We start from the raw sequence: 26,129 nt of genomic DNA, 5'->3' as shown, positions 1-26,129 counted from the left end.
ATGAAATAATTCCCAACTTGTTGTCAAAGGCTTTCAGAAATCACTGGGTTGATGTGAGACCATGTTCCAGAAGCATTCTGTCCTGACGTTTCTCTCACATCTATGGCAGGCAAACTTTGGCCCTCTAGGTGTTTTGGACGTCAACTCCCACAATTTCTAACAGCCCACTGGCTGATAGGAATTGAAGTCCAAAACACCTGGAAAGCTGAAGTTTGCCCATGCCTGATTTGCATGGTAGAATTAATGCAATTTGACATCAATCTGGCTGGTAAGACTAAAGACCTAGTAAAATTACAATTCCCATGATTCCATAGCATAAAACCATGGTTGTTAAAGTGGTGTCAAACTGCATCATTTCTCCAATGTAGATACACTTTTAAAAGGCTATCATTCTGAAATCCATGACATGTGTTCTGTGTTCCCTCAAAAGAGCTAGCTATTCAACAGTTAATAAGCCTGGTGTGTCTGAGGGGCAGAAGTAATATTTCCAATGATTAATTTTCAGGTGAAAAATACATTAGGAATACCCATTAGAAAAAAATGCTGTAGAGAATTTTATGCTGTTATCTTTAGTATTTGAATACTCCAAAGGGTTGTGGAAAGATCATTTTGTAATAAAACAGATGTGGTTGATTGTACAAAATCCATGAATTTTCTACAAAGGAAATGGGTTGCCTATGCAGAAAACAAATATTCTGTGGAAAAAACACCCCCCTTCAAAAATTCCCCATATTTATATCTCTGCAAAACAATCCCTCTGGACACTTTGAAATTTTTGAATAAAGGAAGGAAGGCTACTACGGAGAATGTAAACGAGCATGGTGTAGTGATCTAGGTAGCCCTTCTCTGAACAAATCCTTCCAAGGAAATTCTGTGCTACATTTGCTTTACGGTCATCATAAAGAAATACTTTCTCCTGCAGAAAGAAGAAAACTCTAACAAGGATTTGTCCTTAAAGATTAGAAAGAAATAGCCAGGCATTTGCATAGCTAGCATGTGTGTCTGTGTGTGGGACAGTAGTGGTCAAGTCACGCAGTGGTATTTATAGTACCCAGAAGGCATCTACTAGAGTAAACCTAACCAAGAGCTTCAGCAGTTTACAATATTGCTTCTAGGACAAACTAGATCAGTGCAAATGCACATCTCAAGTTACTGAGAATCCCTAGGCATTAAATCATAAACCTGTCAATTATAAACTAAAGCCAGCATTCAGGCATCCATGCTTTGATCTAAAGTGTTTCTGGACCCCAAAGTACACAACAACATCTGGTCTTCTAACATTTCCCAAAGAGTTTGCAACTACTTTTGCAAGTTTCGCATCCCAAACTATAGCCTTCACTTAACATTGTGGGATAATCAATTGGAAAAATAAGAAAACATTTTTTTCTTTTAGGAAAAAAAACCCTGGAATATACAAACACAGAGTATGAAGTGCTCATGCACATGCAGTGTTTTCTCATAAATATTGAAAAGCTGTTCACACCTGAAACTGTATCTTGGCCATAGAAATACCATTTACTATTCTGCAATTTGCAAATGTGAGACCATGGTTTGAATTACTTCCCTATACTTCTATTAATGCAGGTTAAAATTAAATTGTTTCTCAAGCTCCAATTTCTATTGTTACTGTATCACTTTGCTTACTAATGTTCAATTTATGATCAGCAATAATCACAAGTGTCTTTTCGCAGTAGTATGGTTGACTCATATATTTGTCATCTTATACTTTTTTGAGGGTGAAATGTAGACTTAATACTTATTACCAATGAACTTTGATTTGCAATTCAGGTCCCTTGCCAAGGTCTCTGCTGCATGGAAGTACATGGTTTTCTTCCTTCCTTCCTTCCTTTCTTTCTTTTTGGGTGTGGGGGGGGGGAGTACTGATTAATTCTGCCCTGTATCCAGTTAGCATTTTGCTATCCTTATTAAACAGATGCCCCACTATCATCCTGATTATTTTCTTGCTCCAATTATTTATGTATATGTAAAGTTACAAAAAGTTCACTTTTAAAGCAGATATTGACCTTGGATTTGCACAGATATATATAACAACAACAACAACAACAACAACAACAACAACAAACCTTTATTTGTACCCCACTATCATCTCCCGCAGGACTTGGTGCGGTTTACAAGAGGCCGGGCCCAAAATACATCAGAAACGAAAAACACAACAACAACAATACAATACAACAATAAATAACTCATAGCAAAGCAAAACAATGACAGAAATATCACGACGCATTAAAAACCTGTGGCAGGGCCAAATGTAATGATTAAAATTTTAAAAATGCTGGGCATGTCCAGGTGAAATAGAATGGATATTTTGGGGATAAGAGGGTGTGCAGACAATTCTAACTCTCTTGTAAAGTGCATTTGGGACATATTGCTTGGGATTCCTTAATCTGGGAAGGCACACTGGAACATCCATGTTTTCAAGCTCCTTCTGAAGACTGCCAATGTTGTGGCATGCCTGATGTCCTTGGGGAGGGAGTATATATATATTGCAGTAAGGTCAGTGCATTATGTGCAAGCGTATTCCTGTGGCCTCATAGTTTCTTGAGACTCCCTCACTCCCAAATAATGTTTAATTTTTTTAAAACAAATCCTGAGATAAGACAGATCTTGAAGTACCATAGTTTTCTCTTTGTCAATGGAGCCGCTATATGTTTAGAAACATTTTCTCATCAAATATGAAGAAGTTGCAAGTACTTTTTACCTTCTCAATTATAGACATGAGGGTACAATCTCATACACTCCCAGGGTTAAATCCCACTGGTGAAGGAACATGATTGGATAGGATTTTGCTGTAAATCCCACAGCCCACTACATGCACCTGAGAAATTTGCTTTGGAATAGCATACTGGACCACATGTAATATCTTGAACTTCAACAGAAAGGCTATGAATAGAAAGTTCCCAAGCCACCTTTTGTATTTATGTGATAAGTACAGTATATTCTGGCGTATAAGACTACTTTTTAACCCAAGAAAATCTTCTCAAAAGTCAGGGGTCGTCTTATATGCGGGCGTAGTCTTATGCATGGGAGTCATCTTAACTCTATATTTTAACTGGAAAAGTTGGGGGTCGTCTTATACGCCCAGTCGTCTTATATGCCGGAATATACGGTACACAGGGAATAAAGCTACAAGGGTAGAATAGAGTTGGGCATGGGAGGCAAAGAGGCTGTTTCAGGGTGCACAGGAAGGGTAATGGACAATTTGGATCCAAATTGCAAATAGGTCACATAAATCAATAAGAGATTGCACAGAAGATGTACTGATGAAGGAAATTAGAATTTGGTTTTAAGTCACAACTGTGAGGGGGGAAGGACAGACCCTGTATAGGAAGAAGATCCAGCACACCTATTAAAGAAAATCAAATAAAAACCATAGTTTGTTTCCACACTGCAAAAAATTACAAATTTGTCCAGAGGTTACTTTTCCAGCTATTAAAAGGTGGTGGCATTTTTGACTCCTAAGTAATTTGCCAGGCAATCTGGAAGGATTTCCTGTGTTGTCTGCTTGGAAGAATTATGGTGGCCAGTGTAGTAGCTCAGCTTTTCATGAATGTTGATCATCAAGAGCAAAATGTACTAGGGCATGACTTCCTTTCCACTGCCTTTATTTCACCTTGTGGGCATAATTCAAGGTTCTCATTGAGATACTATACGCCATTAAAGAGCTATGTTCCTAAAAGACTGACTCATCTCCTCTGTTCTTTTGTGTCATCTTCATACTTGGATTCAGTGCAATGTTATCACATTTTGCTTCCTTGTGGAAGGAAGTGCTTATATGAATGATTTACTCATTTCAGTAATGTCATTTGGTGAAAAAGGGTACAAGATAGTCTACTTAGCAAAGAGGAATAACTATTTTTCCTGATTACAGAGTAGAAATTCAGAATTTGCTATAAATCATCACACCCTCCTGGATGTACTGCTTATACATGTTAATCTTCCACAAAATCCTTTGCTTCCATAAATAAACAGGGCTGTGCAAAGAACATTTTAAATTACCCTATATACTCTCATGTATAATTTTAAAAATATTAGTAAAAAAAATCAGTCCAAAAAACCTGGGTTGACTTATCTATGAATCAATATTGGTGTTACATCATAACTCTTATATGAATAAGGAACCCTCCCTTTTATGGGAGAATCTAAAATAAACACTGATTTGCTATATTCTCTATGATATGGTACCACTTTTGACCTTTTTTGAATGCTTGGGTAGGAAAATGGAGGCAGTAGCCATGGGTGGTTGTCCTTAGATGGCACTACTGCTTAAACCCCTACGCTGGCAGGACTGAAGACCGACAGGTCATAGCTTTGAATCTGGGGAGAGCACAGATGAGCTCCCTTTATCAGCTCCAGCTCCTCATGTGGGGACATGAGAGAAGCCTCCCATAAGGATGGAAAAATATCAAAACATCTGGGCGTCCCCTGGGCAATGTCTTTGCAGACGGCCAATTCTCTCACACCAGAAGCAACTTGCAGTTTCTCAAGTCATTCCTGTCATGACAAAAGGAAATCTTTGTAGGACAACCACTGACTTATCAATGGGTTAGATTTATTTATTTATCGTGTCAGGGGCAACCAGATAATTGTATTACATTTCTAACAGAACAAAACAAACAAACATACAAAACACAAAATTTGCAAGCTTGGTAGTTGATTAAATGTTCTTTGACCAGTATCTGGCCACTTGGAGTGCCTCTGGTGTTGCCACAAGAAGGTTCTCCATTGTGCATGTAGCAGGGCTCAGGTTGCATTGCAGCAGGTGGTCAGTGGTTTGCTCTTCTCCACACTCGCATGTCGCGGATTCCACTTTGTAGTCCCATTTTTTAAGATTGGCTCTGCATCTTGTGGTGCCAGAGCACAGTCTGTTCAGTGCCTTCCACGTAGCCCAGTCTTCTGTGTGTCCAGGGGGGAGTCTCTCATTTGGTATCAGCCATTGGTTGAGGTTCTGGGTTTGAGCCTGCCACTTTTGGACTCTTGCTTGCTGAGGTGTTCCAGCGAGTGTCTCTGTAGATCTTAGAAAACTATTTCTTGATTTAAGTTGTTGACGTGCTGGCTGATACCCAAACAGGGGATGAGCTGGAGATGTCACTGCCTTGGTCCTTTCACTATTGGCTGCTACTTCCCGGCGGATGTCAAGTGGTGCAATACTGGCTAAACAGTGTAATTTCCCCAGTGGTGTAGGGCGCAGACACCCCGTGATAATGCAGCCTGTCGCATTAAGAGCCATATCCACTGTTTGAGTGTGCTGAGATGTGTTCCAAAATCTGTAATTATGGTCAGCCTATACATGAGGATGAGTGATACATGAGTATAGATGATTAAATGAAAGAACTCTTGAATGCATTGGCATAATAACCATGTGCTAAGTCAGAGGTGGACTACATTTAAGCTCCTCTTGCTGTTTTTTAAAACTTGTAAACAGAATACAACATGACCCCTTTATCCAGCCTTCCTTATGGTCCAGCTCTCGCATCCATAGGTTACTACAGGGAATACCATTGCTTCAACTATGTGGATCTTCGTTGTCAGTGTGATGTTTCTACTCTTCATTATTTTATCGAGATTGGCCATTGCTCTCTCCCAAGAAGTAATTGTCTTATGATTTCCTGGCTGCAGTCTGCGTCTGCAGTAATCTTTGCACCTACAAAGTCTATCACTGCCTCCATGTTTTCTCATTTGCCATTTTTCATTCAGTCTGGTTACCATCTTGTTTTTTTTATATTTAATTGCAACCAAGTTTTTGCACTTTCTTATTTCACCTTGGTTAAAAGGCTCCTCAGTTCCTCCTTGCTTTCGGCCATCAAAGTGCAATCATCTGCATGTCTAAGGTTGTTAATGTTTTTTTTCTCTCAGCAATTTGAACTCCAGCCTTGAATTCATCAAGCCCTGCATGTCGCTTGATGTGTTCTGCATACAAGCTGGATAGATTGGGTGAGAGCATTCAGCCCTGCCATACTCCTTTCCCAATCATGAACCAGTCTGTTGTTCCACGGTCTGTTCTGACTGTTGCTACTTGATCATTATACAGATTCCTCAGAAGATATTATTATACATTATACAGATTCCTCAGAAGAAAGTGCACAGTCTGGTTTCAGACCAGGGCATGGTACCGAGACGGTCTTGGTCGCCTTAGTGGATGATCTGCGCCGGGAGCTAGACAGGGGGAGTGTGTCCCTGTTGGTGCTCCTGGACCTCTCAGCGGCCTTCGATACCGTCGACCACGGTATCCTTCTGGGGCGCCTTGCGGAAATGGGTCTTGGAGGCATTGCTTTGCGGTGGCTCCAGTCATTCCTGGAGGGCCGCACCCAGAAGGTGTTATTGGGGGACTCCTGTTCCGCACCACAGCCTTTGACTTGTGGGGTGCCACAGGGTTCCATACTGTCCCCCATGCTGTTTAATATCTACATGAAGCCGCTGGGTGAGATCATCCGGAGTTTCGGGGTGCGGTGTCATCTGTACGCAGATGATGTCCAACTCTGTCACTCCTTCCCACCTGCTACTAAGGAGGCTGTCGAGGTCCTGAACCGGTGCCTGGCCGCTGTGACGGTCTGGATGAGGGCGAACAAACTGAAATTAAATCCAGACAAGACAGAGGTACTCCTGGTCAGTCGCAAGGCCGAACGGGGTATAGGGTTACAGCCTGTGCTGGATGGGGTCGCACTCCCCTTGAAGGCACAGGTTCGCAGCTTGGGTGTGACCCTGGACTCATCATTGAGCCTGGATCCCCAGGTTTCAGCGGTGACCAGGGGAGCATTTGCACAGCTCAGGCTCGTGCGCCAGCTGCGCCCGTATCGCGGGAAGTCTGACTTGGCCACGGTGGTACACGCTCTGGTCACATCCCGCCTTGACTACTGCAACGCTCTCTACGTGGGGCTGCCCTTGAAGACGGCCCGGAAGCTTCAGCTGGTTCAGCGTGCGGCAGCCATGTTACTAACTGGAGCGGGTAGCAGGGAGCACACAACGCCCTTGTTGTCCCAGCTCCACTGGCTGCTGATTTGCTACCGGACCCAATTCAAGGTGCTGGTTTTGGCCTACAAAGCCCTAAACGGTTCCGGCCCAAAATACCTGTCGGACCGCATCTTGGCCTACGAGCCCACGAGGACCTTGAGATCGTCTGGGGAGGCCCTTCTCTCGATCCCGCCTGCCTCACAGGCACGGCTGGCGGGGACGAGGGAGAGGGCCTTCTCGGTGGTGGCCCCCCGGCTATGGAACACTCTCCCTGCAGATATCAGACAGGCGCCCTCCCTCATGTCCTTTCGAAAAAGCCTTAAGACATGGCTGTTCGAGAGGGCATTTAATTAAGTGCTATAACAATGTGGTAAAGAAGATCGGAAATGGAACAAGGAATATGAGACTGGTTATGATTCTACTAAGAGACGAAGTGGATTTTTAATGTTGTCTGTAATTGTGGTATAGTCTATATGTGGTTGTAATTGGTTTTCTTTGTAAAGTGTCTTCTATATGTATTTGTACACCGCCATGAGTCGCCCAATGGGCTGAGAATGGCGGTTAATAAGTGCATCAAATAAATAAATAAATAAATAAATAAATAAATAATAAAATAAATAAATAAGATAGACAAGGTGACTTGGTATCCCCATACCACCAAGAACATGCCACAATTTATTATTATCCACACAGTCAAAGGCTTTAGAATAGTTGATAAAACAGATGTAGATATTTTTCTGAAACTCCCTGCCTTTCTCCATTATCCAGCTGATATTGGCCATTTGGTCTCTCATTCTTCTACCTTTTCTAAACCCAGCTTGTACATTTGGCAGATCTCTCTTCATGTATTGCTGGAGTCTACCTTACTGACATGTGAAATAAGTGCCGCTGTATGAAGTTTGAGCATTCTTTAGCATTTCCCTTTTTTGGTATGGGGATATAAGTTGATTTTTTTCCATTTTTGTGGGCATTCTTGTGTTTTCCATATTTGCTGGTATATGGCATGCATCACCTTAACAGCATCATCTTTCAAGACCTGGGAGTCCCATCTTCCAATGGCAAGCTAACATATCTCAGGTTGTACTGATCCATTTAGTTTTCATGGCAAGAATACTGGGGTGGGTTGTCATTACCTACCCCAGGGATCGTGTTTGGTATGACCTCTCTGCCGTGACCTTCCCGTCTTGGGTGTCCCTTCACGGTTTTGCTTGTGGTATCATTGAGGTGCTCAAGCTCCAGCACCATGACAAGGTAACTATCCTTTGCTGGAGGTATAGGGGCTTATCTTGTTCTTAAGAAGATTCATACTTCTTAGAAACTTCTAGGAAACAAACTCTTTTCAAACATTGTGTGCTTCCCATTTGCCTTATTTACATGGGAAAAGTCAACACTTTGCTAAATTTGGTGAGTTTAATAGTCAAAGGAGGGGTATGAGCTGCAGCCCGATTGAGTTCTGGTGGTGAGCAGTCTTCCATCCCCAGCTGTTCTAAATTTATGTGGAACATTTGTCTTAGAATAACCACTTTTCCATGAATATCCAAAAATTAAGTATATCATCTGCAATTACTATGAAGACCTTTCTTTTGAAGTGATATGCAGAGACTGGTAAACCACGGTTTATCTTATGTAAAATACCACACTCCTGAACACATCCTTTCTATTTCTAATTCCATTTTTTTACTGTTCTTTCACTGTATCCATGGCTTTGCAGAATACGCACAAGCTTGAAAGTTAAACATTGCTTCTGTATAGCTCATGCGAATCTGCATGCAACTTTAAAAGCAGCCAAAGTAGAACAAATATTTAGGTATTCTAAAAAATGGAGATTCTCTCTTGAGTGTTCAATAAAGCTTGCCATGTATGAACACAGAAAGGTTCCTCTGAGTGGCAGTAAACACTGCTTCACAATCCACTGCAAAACACCCACACAATGGAAGCTAATTACAGCAGTAGCTGACATTCTGAACATAACATCAGAGTGACTTACCTCTGGCTGGTAGGGTCACTGAGGCATTCCATGTCGACTGGATGTCAAAGGCAGCAGAAGACGTTACTAGAGCAATGCTATAAGCATCACCCACCTTGAAATTTAAGGACATCTTCCTCTCAATGCCCTTTTATGAGAGTTGGATTCAGCAAGCCAAAGCCTGCACCACACTTGGATCGCACTCACCACTACTTAATGGGAAGTGCGAGTGTTTCAAGGGTTTGGTTTTTTTCTCCTCAATTTCACATTTTTACCTGCTGTTCATTTAGTTTCCTTTGAATCTCCTCGGAGTCACATGTTTCATAGACAATGGGTTTGGATAACTCTGACTCAATGTGGGCAAGCCATGATCTCAAGATGCTCATGTTCTTATCCAACTGCTGAACAGCCACCAGTGTTTCCTTTAGCTTCTTCATCCTGCCAAAGTCAGAGACAATATGATGAGTATGACAACATGCATGAGTAATTTGGTTCTTGCGTACAAACATTACAAATATGCAAATGATCACATCAGACAACATGTTTTAATTCAAGACCACATGTCCTTTGGTATCCTTTGAAGAGATGGCAGGCACTGTCCGGTATGGGAATGGCTAATGAATACAACAAATATGCAGAACATGTTCTTAAACATAGTACCATAGACTATGTTTCTGAATTCCTACATTCTAACCTAAAATTATTAAATGAAGTTCCACATATTAATCAAAATATATTTTCTATATAAAGATGATTTACAGAACTATTCTGATATTTTAATATTTTAAAAATATTAATAATTCTTCAGAGATAGTACTTTTAAAGAAAAATACAAGGCTTTTACATATTATTTTATAATTAATATTCTAAACATCTTCAAGTCATTTCTGACTTATTGTCACCCTTTAGTGCCCATAAGTCAGAGGTTAGAAGATCATAAGTCATAAGCTGATCACTGGGTTTGCTTTGTTTAAAATAGGTTACTTTGTTTAAAAGATGCTGAGAGAGTGTGTCAGACGCAAGGTCACCTAGTGAGTTTCCATGGCCAAGTGGGAATCTGGAGCCTGTTCTCTAGTGTCATAATTCAACCCTGAAATCATTACACCAGAATGATGCTCTTATACACATTAATCTATAACTCATCTGCCTGTTTTTCATATATTAAATCATGGCCCTATTTTGCTTTACTTCATGCAATTCTTTTGTCTAAAAATTCATGAAAATTAGTATTTATCTTCATAGTACAGATTTCTCAGACAAATACATTTTGCAGATGTCTCATGTTAATATACATTTTTGTGTGCAAGTTTCACCACAATCTGAAATGTTTGTGCATTTTTCCACACTAAGTATTTTTTTCAGAATATTTTTATCAAAAACTTTGGAATAAATTAAAACAAAGAGGAAAAATGTCAATAAAAGAAACAAAAAAGCAAAAGCAAGAAAGAGATAAAAACTTTCCTTGATTATAAAATTAAAGATAAGATTTCCTTATACATCTTGCTATTTAAATTAACCTTTCCATGCTTTTTATAGTTTAATCAAATTTATTAATTATCAAAACCTACAGTTAACATATCAATTCCATTTCTCTGCAAAAAAACCCCCAAAACCCCAAAACTCAAGGGTTTCGTCTTTCAAGCGTTTTGTCTTTCAAAAATGTTGCCATTTTCCCTAATATTGATAATGTGTCCAATCTGGGAAGGTCAGTCAGTCTTTGATTATTTGGACTAAAGCATTTTTCCCATCTGTCTGCATATAGTAATCTTGATTTTTATAAACATTTTGATTGAACAGCACTGAAAAACTAGAAAAGTACAGATGAGTTTACATCAGTCTGAAATATGAGATAATTTTATTTTAAAAATTATCTCATATTTCACCTGAAAGAACTCAGAGAAGTAGATGGAGAAAAATAGATGGAGGAGGCAAAAGAATGGTTTACCCCAAGGCAGCGTTCTTGCACTAAACTTGTTTAGTATCTTTACTAACGATCAGAGACAACCACCTCTCACAAAGAGCTTTATATATGCTGATGACCTTGGTCTAACAACACAAGCAAAAGACTTTGAAACAGTTGAAATCCAACTTACTAATGCCCTGAAAGATCTCTCCAGCTACTTCAAAGATAACCACCTGAAGCCTAACCCTGCCAAAACACAAGTATGTGCTTTCCATCTATGCAACTGTGAAGCCAAGAGAAAATTGAAAGGTCAAGAGCTTGAACCTTATTTCTATCCTAAATATCTTGGTGTCACCTTAGATCGAACACTAGCATATAGGAAACACTGCTTGAACACCATTGAAGCCATTGAAATCCACAAGCATGTGGACAATTTCAACAGAAAGGAGGAAACCATGAAAATGAACAAAATCTGGCTACCAGTATTAAAAAAACTCTAAAATTACAACAGCAAAACAACAGAGAGCAAACAATCAGGGACATCTAATCACCTCTCAACAAAAGATTGTCCCAGGCACTGCCAGGCCATCAAATGCTAATCAAGGTGGTCAGTTGAAACATTCACACCTAGCTCCAACAGACAAGAGTTCTTTATCCTACCCTGGTCATTCCACAGATATATAAAACCAATTTTCCTAGTTCCAACAGACCTCACTACCTCTGAGGATGATTGCCATAGATGCAGGTGAAACGTCAGGAGAGAATGCCTCTAGAACATGGCCATATAGCCGAAAAAAACCTACAACAATCCAGTGATTCCAGCCATGAAAGCCTTCGACAATACAAGCACAAAGTAGCTGCACGCAAAAACATCCTGCGAAACTTACTGGCAGCACATATGGTGCAGGCCCAAAATTAATAAGAACATCAGCCCTAGCCTTGTCTTACTCAACTGCTGAGTATGCCTGCCCTGTTTGGCATAGGTCTGCCTATGCAAAGCAGGTGAACATAACATTGAATGAAACATGCAGAATAATCACAGGATGTCTTAAACCTACACCTGTTCATAAAGTCTACAAGCTAGTTGGCATTGCCCCCCCCCCCCCCCGATGTGCGATGGGAAATTGCTGCTAAATGTGAGAGAAATAAGGTTGAACACTGTGAATGCCACCCACTACATGGCTACTAGCCTCCTCCCAGTAGACTCAAATCAAGGAAAAGCTTTATGAGAACTACCATTCCTCCTGGTGTCCCCCCAGCAACAGCAAGGGTATCCCTCTGGGCAGCTAAACCAGGAAATCCCAACTGGATGGCCCCCCATGGGGGTCTTCCTCAGGGCAAACCAAGAATGGGCAACTTGGAAGTCCCTGAATAGACTCAGAAGTGGAGTGGGCAGATCAAAAGACAGCCTGGCAAAATGGCACTACCTAAAAGAATCCCACACCTTGTGTGACTGTGGAGCAGAACAGACAACTCCGCATCTGTATGCTTGCCCATTATGCCCTGCCTATTGTATCGAGGAAGAATTGTTGGAGACTACAGACAGTGCCATTGCTGTTGCCTGTTTTTGGTCAAAAGATATTTAGCTGCCTGCGCTCCTTCTATTTTTATCAGTTTTATACTAATTTATGCAATGCTTTTGATATAAAATAAATAAAAATTTTAAAATGTGTGCAAAATACAAATCTGCACTCATGCTGAACTTTATTTGTTTAAATTATAAATTAAATAAAAGCAGTCGCTTGTGACATGAGTTGACTGTTTTTCTTAGAACATATATTCAGACAAAATATGAGAAGTGTAGGAAAAGTCATTTTAAAATGAAAATTACCTAAAATAAGAACCTATTAATCACTGTATTATTTGACACAGCTGTACACATGAAATGCACAAAAATACTACATTCTGGTTTTATAATAGCTTTTACTTTAGCCATAAATCTGAAAGCAAACCTATCAAATGGTTCAAAAGCAAGATACATCACATATAATTTTCTACCACAGAATATATATTCACAAAAAGTATCTATTAGTAAAGGTAAAAGTTTACCCTTGACATTAAGTCTAGTCTAGTCTGACTCTTGGGGGTGGTGCTTATCACAATTTTTAAGCCGAAGAGCCGGCATTGATGCCTCCAATGTCTTGTGACTGGCAGGACTGCATGGAGTGCTCTTACCTTCCTGCTGGAGCGGTACCTATTCATCTACTCATATTAGCATGTTTTGGAGCTGCTAGGTTGGCAGAAGCTGGGGCTAATGATGGGAGCTCACCCCACTCCACAGATTCAAACCACTGATCTTTTGGTCAGCAAGCTCCGCAGCTCAGTGGTTTAACCTGCTGTGCCACCGTGGCACCCAGAGGCTCTTTTAGTCTTAGGCAAAATGTTGGTAAAGTAAATTATTTAAGTGAAGTTTGATGAATCAATTCTATTCAAAGAAAACAATTAAAAGGATGAGCTAACTTATAGACAATTTCAAATATAGTTTATAATGAAAAAGACACAATCTTCATTAAATAACATACTCTGGACAAAATGATTTTGATGGTGGCCTTGTCAGTACTTCATTCAAGGGCATACAGGGACCAAACCCCACTCCTTCCTGCATTACCTTTTCTGGCAATCTCTTTGGCTAATGTATGGAAAATACTGAAAAGCAATGAAGGCAAGGACCACAAATCAATGGTGCTGTATCTCATCCAAACTGAATCCTAGGGTACATATCTTATCAAACTAATAGAAAGTGACATGTTATGACATTTTCCTTATTTCTTTTTTCTTTTTGTAAAATTATTATAAGGCAAACAAAAACATCAATCTTTTCAGGGAATTTTTTGGCTCATTTTGGCTCATTCTGAAGAGGAACATGCAAGCAAGTATGTTTAAATGTCAGCAACTCAACCCAAACCTCACACTTTTTCTTTGGATAGGTTTATACTAGATGTCTGTGGGTTGTACCCAACCAACACTGACTTTTAAGAAATTAAGCAATAATTATGTCCAAACTGTCAATAGCTCTTTATTCATCAAATGCTTAAATCCCTTAAATAAGCCTAGAAACATAATTTAAACCTCGAACCACAAGGGGAAATAAACCAGTTCCTGTTGGCAAACTCTACTAGTTTTGCTCTCTGGTTTGTGGTGTTTGCATGCCTGCCTGTTGTCGTGGACAGCTGAATGGAAAGACGCACATTCTAAACAAAAAAGGCACACATGTGACATTCTGCTGCACAAACAATAACAAATAAATAGTGTAGAAGACATCTAAAAAAAATTGCTGTATGCAAAAGAAACCCACAATTTCAGTGAAAAATATGTAACTATAAATGCTCAACAATATTTTTGGTATTGAAAACATCTTTAAAACAGTTGCAGTGCTTACAAAAAGCTCTACACATGTTCTGTAAAAAGCTAGACTTAAGTTCATTCCCTTGCTAGCAAAGATCCCATAATCAAAATAGCAGGAATCATCACATGACTGGTTCCAGGAAGGCTGTACAAATTTAGCAACCTTGATATACAAGTACAGTAAGCCCATGCGACTTTCTAAATTTCCTTATATACCACACTTACAACTGTACCCATTTTCTGATACACAGGTCCATTATGTGTTATTGTTATGTATTGGAAAACATCTATACTTTGCAGCTACATTATTGCAGTTTAGATGTTAAATAGTGTAACATATTTATATGATTGTTTTAGTGTGAGGGGATAAATCAATGCACATATGTGGAATTTGTTGGTATGCTACAAGAAAAACAACCCCAAGACTGGTGTCTACCTCAAAAAGCATTTTAATTTAACACATAGATGTCTTGGTATTAAAAAAAAAAACAGTGCATCATGAAGTCATAACTATAATTAGGTTCGACAGCTGGTTCCTAATAATAACATACAATTATTTTTCTTTTTAAAATGATGTGTGCTTATTGACGGTTTATTTTTGAAAAGCTTCTCTCTGTATTTAGTTCAGTTCTACAAAGTGTAACCATAATGACATTAGTTAAAAAACAAAACAAACTGGAACTAGAAAAACTCTATAGAGACTAAAGCAAAAGAAGTCAGCCTCATTCCCCTTTCCCTGCACTTGGGTGGGTCGCTGTGGAGTTACAGTTGTGTGGGTTACAGTTTTATTCACAACCAAATTCTTCTTTTTGAAACATGCAACATGCTTCTGTGAAATATTTCTGTGAGGTCTGAATGTCTTTGATCAATACTACTACATATATGCTTCTGGACAGCCATTCCTCATTCAATCCTTTTCTTATGTACAGTACTCAGATGTCTGAGTGAAATGCATTTCCTACTATTTCCCCTCTGTAATGTGTGATCTTGCATTCAATTGGAAGTAAAAACCAGACGGAAGGCTTCAGTGAACATTTCCTCAATCCTAGAACCAGCAAAAGCATTTCTTTCTAATGCATCTTGTTAATTAAAAAAACTGAATTCTTTTTACCACTGCAAAATCTTAGAATCTGTTTATTAACACTTAGGATTCACTTAATCACCTATACAATAAGGAAACAATCTAATATAGGAAAAGAAATACATAAAAGGAAATAAAAGGAAAAAATTGAAAATATTGCCTGCCTTGTCACATCGCAATTGCATTCAGGGAGGTCTGAATCCACACTGCAGTCATCTGCCATCTTCACGGCATATAAATCCACCAGCACCAGCATTAAACTTTCCAGTATAAAAATTAAGAGCATTCAGTCCAAAAGTTACAAGAAGACTGTGGGTCATGGAGCACTATACAAAAATTGCTCACACTCCAAACAAATGTTAGTAACTCACTGCCTGATAATATGAGAAGAAGCTGTGTGACAAGTGGTCATGTTTCTAAATAAAACTTACATTCATCTACATGTGCCAGGGTGATCTCCTGGAATGTAGGCCATGAAAGGGGGAAGGGACTGGGAGAAAAAAAGCTGGCACTGTAGACTTAGAACAGTTGTAGGCTCAACTGTACAAAGATGTACTTCGGGAAAGAGTGAATCTGTTTGTTATAAGCAAAACAAAGGAATTGATTTTTGCCTGTTGTTTGGCTGGGTGACTAGTGAGCTATGAAAATAACACGGGAATATTGATTGGTGCTTGACAAAAGATACAAAAGACAACAGAAGTAATATACTAAAGCAATTTCTTATTATACTCATGCAAAAAAGGAAAATAATTTTTGTTATGTCAATAAATTGTGACAATACAGTAAGCTCTCGAAATACTTGGAATCGTTACCCATAGATCCAATCATCCACAGCTTGAAAATATTTTTGAACCCCCCTAAAAGCAAACCTTTATTTTGCCATTTTTCCACACCACAGTATATACAGGCAATCCCCAAGCTAAAGACGTCTGACTTACAAATGACTCATAGTTAGGAATAGGAGTGAGACAACAGGAAGTGAGAGAAATCGACTCCTAGGAAGGTAAATTCATGCCTGAAAAAGTTATTATGGGGGAAAATGTGTCTTCACTGAAGCTTTCTCACCAATCCTTGTTCCTACAAACAAGCCATTTTTTTCATAATTGAGTTATCAAAAGAATAGAAAGTGAGGTGAAATCTTCTGAACAGGGGCACAAGCAGCAAAACAAACACTATGGGGTGTCAACCCTTTCCTATGTTATCCAAAGCTATGTATTTGGCTGTAGTTACTCTTAAAAATGTGCCTGTTCTTACATATAAATTCAACTTAAGAAGAGCCCTAGAGAACCTATCTTGTTCATAACTTGGGGACTGTCTGTAATGGGACTTGAGCATTCACATATTTTGTTATTTATAGGGGATCCTGGGATTAAAATCCAGCTGAAAATGAAAATCTATTGCACAGCTGAAAAGTTTTACTTTACTTAACTGGGGGGAGGGGGGTGCAGAATCATAAACTTGATGTTCATATTGAGATGAGAAGGACTGAAAATAGCTTACCTCCTTGGAGATCTCTATATTTGTTTGAATTGCATATGAATAATATATTTTATTTCTTTTTAATTTGAATCTATTTTTATAGTTTCATTCAGTGAAATGCTTCCAAAGATGGTTTAAAAATGGAAAAGAAGCATTACTTACACCCACTTTTTAGTCTCAACTTAAGTGGAGAAGATGTACTGAATCAATTGAGGGGTTTTTTTTTAAAAAAAAACAAACTTGATTTATTATTCACAAATTGATTCAGTTCATCTGAGGTGAGATTAGCAATCAGATTTAGTCCCATGCCTTTAGTCTTTATGTTCCTTTTTCACATGAAATTGGTAGAAATAGTAAAATATTTGTTTTTTATGCACACTGGTAAAATACAATTTCTATATAAATACTGTGCTGGCATATTTCAAGTTTGTGTCAGTGGCCTCTCTGAGAAGACTTAAATTTATTGGTTGTACAAATAGTATTTCTTTTTAAAGGAATGATATACTAGGAGCACTATCCTACAGACATTGGGCAAAATTTGACAGAAATGTTTCCAAAAAATTGTAATGTTCTGTACTTGTTTCATGTTATATTTGCCTGTAAAACCACATCCTGAGAAACCAACTAGTTCTGCAAGAAATACCACTTCCTCATATAACGATTCTAACATCTGTGCATTAGTACCTACCTACTAAAAAATCCAAACCTTTACATGAAACACTATTAAAGAACTTTACATTTGCCAAAATAAAATAGGTAAAGCCTGTCAGCTACTGATGAAAGAGAAATACAGAACAGTTTAACACATACTCACTCTCATTATACAAGAACCTGAGGCCAACCAATGAAGCTGAGTGGTAGGAGATTCAGAGCAAACAAAGGGATGTAGTTTACACAGCACATTCCTAAACAATGCAACTTTGTGCTACACAGGAGTAGAGCAAAACGGCTTTAAGAAAACATTAGAAAATAACGCTCTCAATGAGAGTCAGTGTGATGCAGTGGTCTGAGACGAAGAACACATGTATACGTATCCCTAAAGTGGGAGGGGGGTAAGTCAACTCTGTGGCATCTACATGATGCATGAAGCTGATTTAAGTTGACTTGGGTTAAGGTTGCCTAAAGTAGTCTTGAGCCACATGTTAAAAAGTCACGGATTATTCTGACATTTCCCTGAAACCCCAGAGCAAACTGTATCTCCAGGCTTGTATAAACCGTATAATCAGACATGGAACTGACAGCAACTGTTTACACAGCCAACCTGTATTCCCCAGGCTCAGGCAACATGGAGATATGGGACAGCAATTACTGCTTCCCCCTCCTATTTTTTTGTCATAGTAGTGGCTGGCTACCAGCTGGTGCCTGTTGCTCATTGATTGGAGTGACATTAGCTGGTACACAACTGGAGAAGAGGAGGGAAAAAGGAGAGGGTGATTCCTCAATTCCCTTCTCCCACTGGTGCCCCAGTGAACAACATTCCTGGTGATGAAATGGCTGGTGGTCACTGCTATGACAAGTAATTGAGAGTGATGGTAAGGGTGGCTGTCTAGCATCACCAAACCAGGTTCAGCACCGATGGACATTTAGGGGCTAGTCATATGGACTTTCCTTGTTCCAATTCAAGATTTGAATTCTAATTGTCCCTGGGGTAAAGTGTCCATGTAGATGTGGTCCAATACTCCAGAAGACCAGTTCGGCTCTCTGATCAGCCACAGAAACCCAATAGGTCACATTCTCAAACTTAGAGGAAGGAAATGCCAAACTCTGAATAAATGTCAGGGCCATCATAAGTTGGACTTTGAATGCAGATAGCAACAACAAGATTATTCATGATTTCTATTTATAATGACTTCTGTTGTTCTAATCTCATTGTAGACCTCGTTTAGATGTCACAAAATTTAATCAGAAATTTCTCCACTTCATGCCAATGCTTTCCTCTAACAACCCAACTGGAACATCTAAATTACTCTAGCAGTAGAGTATTGAACACAGTGCAGGTATATGCCCCTCTAGAAAGTCTGCCTCCCTTGTGATAATTAGTCTGATAATTGGTCTGAGTACTATATTGCAAAATATTTCTACAGTGACTAAAGCTACCAAGATTATGCATTGCAAACATTCTATTAATGCAGAAATAAAAGTTCTCATGTGAGAACAATGAGACAAAATGGGCTGACTCCTCCCCCTTATAAGTTTTCAAAACACAGTCACATATTTTATGGAAAGTTAATTTGTCTCACCTGGCTGCAATGAGATCTAAAAGATGCTGCCATCTGTCATTCACCTTGCCCAGTTTATACTCAATCTCCATAGCTTTGCTTTCATGACTGGCTTTGGCAAGCCGTTCTCCCATTTGCTGGAGCTGGATTTTATTTTCTTGGGCAACTGCAATTTCATCTTGATAATCCTGGGCAACAACGAGATATACAGAAGTGAGAAAGCTTATTCATAATGCCTGCCTACTTAAAACAATAATAAGCATTTTGTGATGCTTCTTTGAGATGATTTAAATGAAGACCCGCAGGTGCAAGTCTGATAAAAAATAATGTCCATGCTTAAATTTTTGTACTTTGAAAAGGAAATAATAACTTAACAAGTGAACAAGTACAGAAAAGGAATGACACCACAAACTGAAGGTGCAAATAAATCTAGCAAGCCTGCTCAAGGCACATTTAAGCTCTGACAAATTGAGAACATTGTAAAATGTTTGAAAAGAAAAAATGAGAAGAACTTTTACCTTTTTGAGTTTTTCTATCATTTCCTCAATAAGGATCTCTCCATTCTGAGAAACTTTACTTTCCATTTGTGTCAACCACTCACAGAGCTCTTTGTTCTTCTCACTGAAGAGTGCCCACTCGTTCAGTCTCTCTGTCACCTGCTGCCGCCTCAAGGAAACCTTAAATCATATATGAGATGAAATCAGAAAGTTCGACAATGACACTAAAAAGAATCCTTAAGGTTGAAGCATAAATTTATCTCTGAAGGATGGCATTTCTGAGAGAGAATAGAAGCTACAACCTTTCAAGACACCTTCAACAGATTAATGCACATTGTTAATCTCAAAATACTTCTGGCCAATCCCACTTAAAGCAGGAAGTCACATTCAAATACTGGAGGTCACGGAGTTGCGCTGCCATTTGAAATAGGTACAGCTTTCAGTATTCTTTATAGTCTCCACCCAAAGCTCACTCCTATCTCAGATCTACTGTAATAAAGGCATTTGTAAAAGCGTTTCTCAAAATCTTATGGTAAAATTGAAGGGACTGAGTGACAATCTCAGTTTGCAGAATGAGACATAGGAATTTGTGAGTTCAGAGGGTTACCAAGGGCAGATTAAAGTGGTATTAATTCCAAAAATAGAGTATCTTTTCCATGAATGTGTATTCTACCAGTGGTGGCACAAAAATTACACATATCACATTACAATATATAGAAGCACAAAGGTGTGTATATATGTGCAATAATTTACTTCACTGCACCTTTAGTTATCTTAACAGCCTGACCTCATGTTTTTTTTTTAAAAAAATCAGTTACTCAAGTAGCACATACTACAGCGATAACAGAAATCACCAGGAAATTTGGGAAATGCAGAAGAAGGAGGAGGAACCGGCAACACCTTCTTCCCTCAGCACTGCGACTCTAGCCAGATGGAAATAATTTTTACCAACTGAACTACCAATTATCTGTCCTTTTGCATTGCTTCTAAAAAGCAGATATAGTTTTATAATACTATTCCAGAAAGTCTTCAACTCTGGCTCATTATAAAATACAAGCATCTTCTAGTAGTTAAGGAGTACTTGACATTTGGCCATTCAACCTCATTTTATAAACCTCTTGACAATTACCACACTTGCTCCCAAGAGGTTTTTCTAACATTGCTTTCAGTCCGACCCTTCAGAAAAACACAAAGCAAGCTGGCTCTACTTTCAATGCAACAAACATGCAGATATTTGGAAATGGCTATTGTATTATCTATCAGTTGATTCTTCTTAAGATTACAAAATGATAGGAAAATCCTGTTACTTCCTTTATACATTTGCAGTGCAATCTGAGCTTTGTACAATAGCAATAAAATATTGTTGCAAGCTCCATTTCATAGAATCAAAGAGTTGGAAGAGTCCTCATAGAATCATAGAATCAAAGAGTTGGAAGAGACCTCATGGGCCATCCAGTCCAACCCCCTGCCAAGAAGCAGGAATATTGCATTCAAATCACCCCTGACAGATGGCCATCCAGCCTCTGTTTAAAAGCTTCCAAAGAAGGAGCCTCCACCACACTCTGGGGCAGAGAGTTCCACTGCTGAACGGCTCTCACACTCAGGAAGTTCTTCCTCATGTTCAGATGGAATCTCCTCTCTTGTAGTTTGAAGCCATTGTTCCGCGTCCTAGTCTCCAGGGAAGCAGAAAACAAGCTTGCTCCCTCCTCCCTGTGGATTCCTCTCACATATTTATACATGGCTATCATATCCCCTCTCAGCCTTCTCTTCTTCAGGCTAAACATGCCAGCTCCTTAAGCCGCTCCTCATAGGGCTTGTTCTCCAGACCTTTTATCATTTTAGTCGCTCTCCTCTGGACACATTCCAGCTTGTCAATATCTCTCTTGAATTGTGGTGCCCAGAACTGGACACAATATTCCAGATGTGGTCTAACCAAAACAGAATAGAGGGGTAGCATTACTTCCCTAGATTTAGACACTATGCTCCTATTGATGCAGGCCAAAATCCCATTGGCTTTTTTTGCCGCCACATCACATTGTTGGCTCATGTTTAACTTGTTGTCCACGTGGACTCCAAGATCTTTTTCACACGTACTGCTCTCGAGCCAGGCGTCACCCATTCTGTATCTTTGCATTTCATTTTTTCTGCCAAAGTGGAGTATCTTGCATTTGTCACTGTTGAACTTCATTTTATTAGTTTTGGCCCATCTCTCTAATCTGTCAAGATCATTTTGAATCCTGCTCCTGTCCTCTGGAGTATTGGCTATCCCTCCCAATTTGGTGTCGTCTGCAAACTTGATGATCCTGCCTTCTAGCCCTTCATCTAAGTCATTAATAAAGATGTTGAACAGGACCGGGCCCAGGACAGAACCCTGCGGCACTCCGCTCGTCACTTCTTTCCAGGATGAAGAGGAAGCATTGGTGAGCACCCTCTGGGTTCGTCCACTTAACCAATTACAGATCCACCTCACCGTAGTTTTGCCTAGCCCACATTGGACTAGTTTCCTTGCCAGAAGGTCATGGGGGACCTTGTTGAAGGCCTTACTGAAATCCAGGTACGCTACATCCACGGCATTCCCCACATCTATCCAGCTTGTAACTCTATCGAAAAAAGAGATCAGATTAGTCTGGCATGACTTGTTTTTGATAAATCCATGTTGACTATTAGCGATTACCGCATTTGTTCCTAAGTGTTTGCAGACCACTTCCTTAACAATATTTTCCAGCATCTTGCCTGGTATCGACGTGAGGCTGACCGGACAGTAATTGTTCGGGTCATCCTTTTTTCCCTTCTTGAAGATTGGGACCACATTGGCCCTCCTCCAGTCTGCTGGAACTTCTCCCGTTCTCCAAGAACTCTCAAAGATGGTTGCCAATGGTTCCAAAATGACTTCCGCTAGTTCCTTCAGTACTCTTGGGTGTAGTTGATCTGGCCCTGGGGACTTGAACCCATTTAGAGCGGCCAGGTATTTCTGGATGACTTGTTTCCCAATTTGGGGTTGGATGTCCTCTAATCCTCCATCCACTCTATCTTGCTGAGGTTGAAGATGACTTTCTTTTTGTGAGAAGACCGAGGCAAAGAAGGCATTAAGTAGTTCTGCCTTTTCCCTATCCCCTGTCAGCATTGCCCCATCTTCTCCTCGAAGAGGCCCTGTCACCTCCTTGTTTTTCCTTTTTCTACTGACATAAGAAAAGAATCCCTTTTTATTGTTTTTAATGTCCCTGGAAAGCCTGAGCTCGTTTTGTGCTTTAGCCTTGCGGACCTTTTCCCTACAGGTGTTGGCTATTTGTTTGAATTCTTCTTTGGTGATTTCTCCCTTTTTCCCTTTTAGGTTAAAGAAGACAATCCAAGGAAATTTTAAATGAGCTAGAATATTCTTATATATTACACATGTAGGTATTTCACCACCGAGTTCAGTGAGGTATTGAAATGTCTTCATAGTCAAAGACCAGATAAGTTGTCATTGTTGTGTGACTTCAAAGCATTTGCAATATATGGTGACGCTAAGGTTAGGTTTTATTGACAAGGTTTTTTTTTTGGGGGGGGGGGTTGCCTCTGCTTTTCTCTGGGGTGCCATTTGCCCAATGTCATCTCAGTGGGTTTCTACAAATCCAATAGGAAACATTTTCTGAAAGAGCATTGTCTCTGTGGACAGTGAGTAGAACTAAGCCTTTCTTGAATTGCTATTTCTTCACTGGTCCAGCACCTCAGATGTGGACAACCCTCAGGCTTGGAGAAATGTCACCCTTAGAAGGACACATAGGACCCAGAAGCCTCCTCAGAATACTTCCGCTCAGCTGCAGTTACACAATAGATTCCAAATTCTCACACAACTAGCACCTGACCAAGAAACACAACATATTGGGGAAGACCAGAATGGCTTAGATACTGATCAGTGGCTCATCCTTGATCAGTGTGCAGGGGATAGCCCTGACTGGGACAACACTTCACAACATTCACACTTGCACAATCGTGCAGGGGTACCATCCCCAACCATAGACCAGGAGCAACAGGAACACATACAGGAGAACCATAGGCTCTTGGACGAATCTCAATGGATTGTCCTTGACGAATGCACCGGGGATGTCGAGGAGGAGGACAACACTTTTCACCTACACAATTCACACCAACAGGATCACTTTTCTGGAGACCTACACACTACATTGCACAAAAGGGGCCCTGTCATTCCTGAAAGTAAACAGGTCTTGGTAGTAGGCGACTCCCTCCTTAGAGGAACGGAAGCTGTCATTTCCAGACCAGATGGGATGGCTCGAGAAATATGCTGCCTACCGGGGGCAAAAATACATCATATCACTCAGAGGCTCACCAGGCTCCTCAAGCCCTATCACCGTCCTCCCCTCATGTTGATTCATGTAGGAACCAATGATACTGCAAGGCATACGTTTCAAAAGATCACAAATGATTTTCGAGCTCTAGGAGCAATGCTAAAAGAATGTAATGTACAGGTGGTCTTTTCATCCCTCCTCCCTGTTGTAAGACACGGACCCACAAGAGCCAGAAAAATAGTACAGGTCAATGACTGGCTTAGAAAATGGTGTCAGGAGGAACGCTTTGGCTTCCTCGACCATGGCCTGCTATTCCAGGAGGATGGCCTACTGGCAAGGGATGGGGTGCATCTCACACAAGTAGGAAAACACCTTTTTGCTCACAGACTCGCAAACCTCATTAGACGCACTTTAAACTAGGTCCACCGGGGGAGGGGGACAACAGCCTTGCGAACACTACTTTACCCATAATGCCTGGGAATCGCCAGAAGGCTAAATGGAGGGCTGCACAAACACAACAAGGACCAAGTACCAAAAGCACAATAATCCCAATTAAACAGCTCAAGGGAAGATCCCAGGGGCTCACATGTCTATACACTAATGCACAGAGCATGGGAAATAAACAAGACGAACTCCAACTTCTAGCACTACACCACAAATATGATATCATAGCCATCACTGAAACCTGGTGGGATGACTCCTATCGCTGGAATGTAGATATCGAGGGGTATAACCTCTTTCACAGAAACCGAACAAAGGGGAGAGGAGGCGGAGTAGCCTTATATGTCAAAAACTCTTATGCTGCAGAAGAAATTCAAGACAGCAATCTGGGAAACCAGCTTGAAATCATCTGGATAAGAATCAAGGGAACTGGGACTCAAAAAGATGTCGTTGTAGGCGTCTACTACAGACCCCCAAGCCAGGAGGAAGATCTTGATGAAGTCTTCTGCCAACAGTTGACCAAACAGGCACAGAAAAGAGATGTAGTAGTCATGGGCGATTTCAACTATCCCGATATTTGCTGGAAAACAAACTCGGCCAAGAGTACAAGGTCCAACAAATTCCTCGCTTGCCTTGCAGACAATTTCATGGTCCAGAAGGTAGAAGAGGCAACAAGGGGATTGGCTACTCTTGATCTCATCCTAACAAATGCGGAGGACCTGATCGATGCGCTCAAAGTGGTAGGATCCTTAGGGGCAAGTGACCATGTGCTCCTGCAATTTGAGGTACAAAGGAAGGCCGAAACTAAGACAAGTCAAACCTGCATTTTGGACTTTAGAAGAGCTGATTTCCAAAAAATGAAGGAAACGCTGAACAGCATTCCGTGGACACAGATACTAAAAGACAAGGGAGCTACGGATGGATGGGAATTTCTCAAGAGTGAAATACTCAAGGCGCAATTGCAAACCGTGCCAACAAAGAGAAAAAATAGGACAAGTGCAAAGAAGCCAGAATGGATGTCCAAAGAACTTCTAACTGTGCTAAGACACAAAAGAGACATGCACAAGAAGTGGAAAAAGGGAGAAATCACTAAAGAAGAATTCAAACAAATAGCCAACACCTGTAGGGAAAAGGTCCCCAAAGCTAAAGCAAAAAACGAGCTCAGACTTGCCAGGGACATTAAAAACAATAAAAAGGGCTTCTATTCTTATGTCAGTAGAAAAAGGAAAAACAAGAAGGCGATAGGACCTCTTCGAGGAGAAGATGGGGCAATGCTGACAGGGGATAGGGAAAAGGCAGAACTACTTAATGCCTTCTTTGCCTCGGTCTTCTCACAAAAAGAGAGTCTTCAACCTCAGCAAGATGGAGTGGATGAGGGATTGGAGGACATCCAACCCCAAATTGGGAAAGAAGTCGTCCAGGAATACCTGGCCGCTCTTAATGAGTTCAAGTCCCCAGGGCCAGATCAACTACACCCAAGAGTACTGAAGGAACTAGCGGAAGTCATTTCGGAACCATTGGCAACCATCTTTGAGAGTTCTTGGAGAACGGGAGAAGTTCCAGCAGATTGGAGGAGGGCCAATGTGGTCCCAATCTTCAAGAAGGGAAAAAAGGACGACCCAAACAACTACCGTCCGGTCAGCCTCACGTCGATACCGGGCAAGATTCTGGAAAAGATTGTTAAGGAAGCGGTCTGCAAACACTTAGAAACAAATGCAGTCATCGCTAATAGTCAACATGGATTTATCAAAAACAAGTCATGCCAGACTAATCTGATCTCTTTCTTCGATAGAGCTACAAGCTGGGTAGATGCGGGGAATGCCGTGGATGTAGCGTTAAACATGAGCCAACAATGTGATGTGGCAGCAAAAAAAGCCAATGGGATTTTGGCCTGCATCAATAGGAGCATAGTGTCTAGATCTAAGGAAGTAATGCTACCCCTC

At 40.3% G+C, this 26,129-nt stretch overlaps 1 protein-coding gene across 3 annotated transcripts in view; it reads right to left on the bottom strand.

The window, feature by feature from the left end:
• Positions 1–26,129, bottom strand: part of SYNE1 (spectrin repeat containing nuclear envelope protein 1) — a 354,454-nt gene that overhangs the window by 31,645 nt on the left and 296,680 nt on the right. For 2 of the 3 annotated variants that reach the window (XM_067465989.1, XM_067465987.1), the window contains 3 exons: positions 19,481–19,639; positions 18,984–19,150; positions 9,211–9,373 (listed from right to left, as the gene is read on the bottom strand). In XM_067465989.1, coding sequence (XP_067322090.1) covers positions 9,211–9,373; positions 18,984–19,150; positions 19,481–19,639 — 489 coding nt within the window. Of the gene's footprint in view, positions 1–9,210; positions 9,374–15,428; positions 15,615–18,983; positions 19,151–19,480; positions 19,640–26,129 lie in introns of those variants that run through there. The other variant, XM_060753592.2, reaches the window with a different exon arrangement.

This window comes from Anolis sagrei, chromosome 1, assembly GCF_037176765.1.
Source record: "Anolis sagrei isolate rAnoSag1 chromosome 1, rAnoSag1.mat, whole genome shotgun sequence".
NCBI classification, from domain to species: domain Eukaryota; kingdom Metazoa; phylum Chordata; class Lepidosauria; order Squamata; family Dactyloidae; genus Anolis; species Anolis sagrei.
Note: the sequence above shows the minus strand (reverse complement) of the source record. Positions and strands in the feature narration are given on the sequence as shown.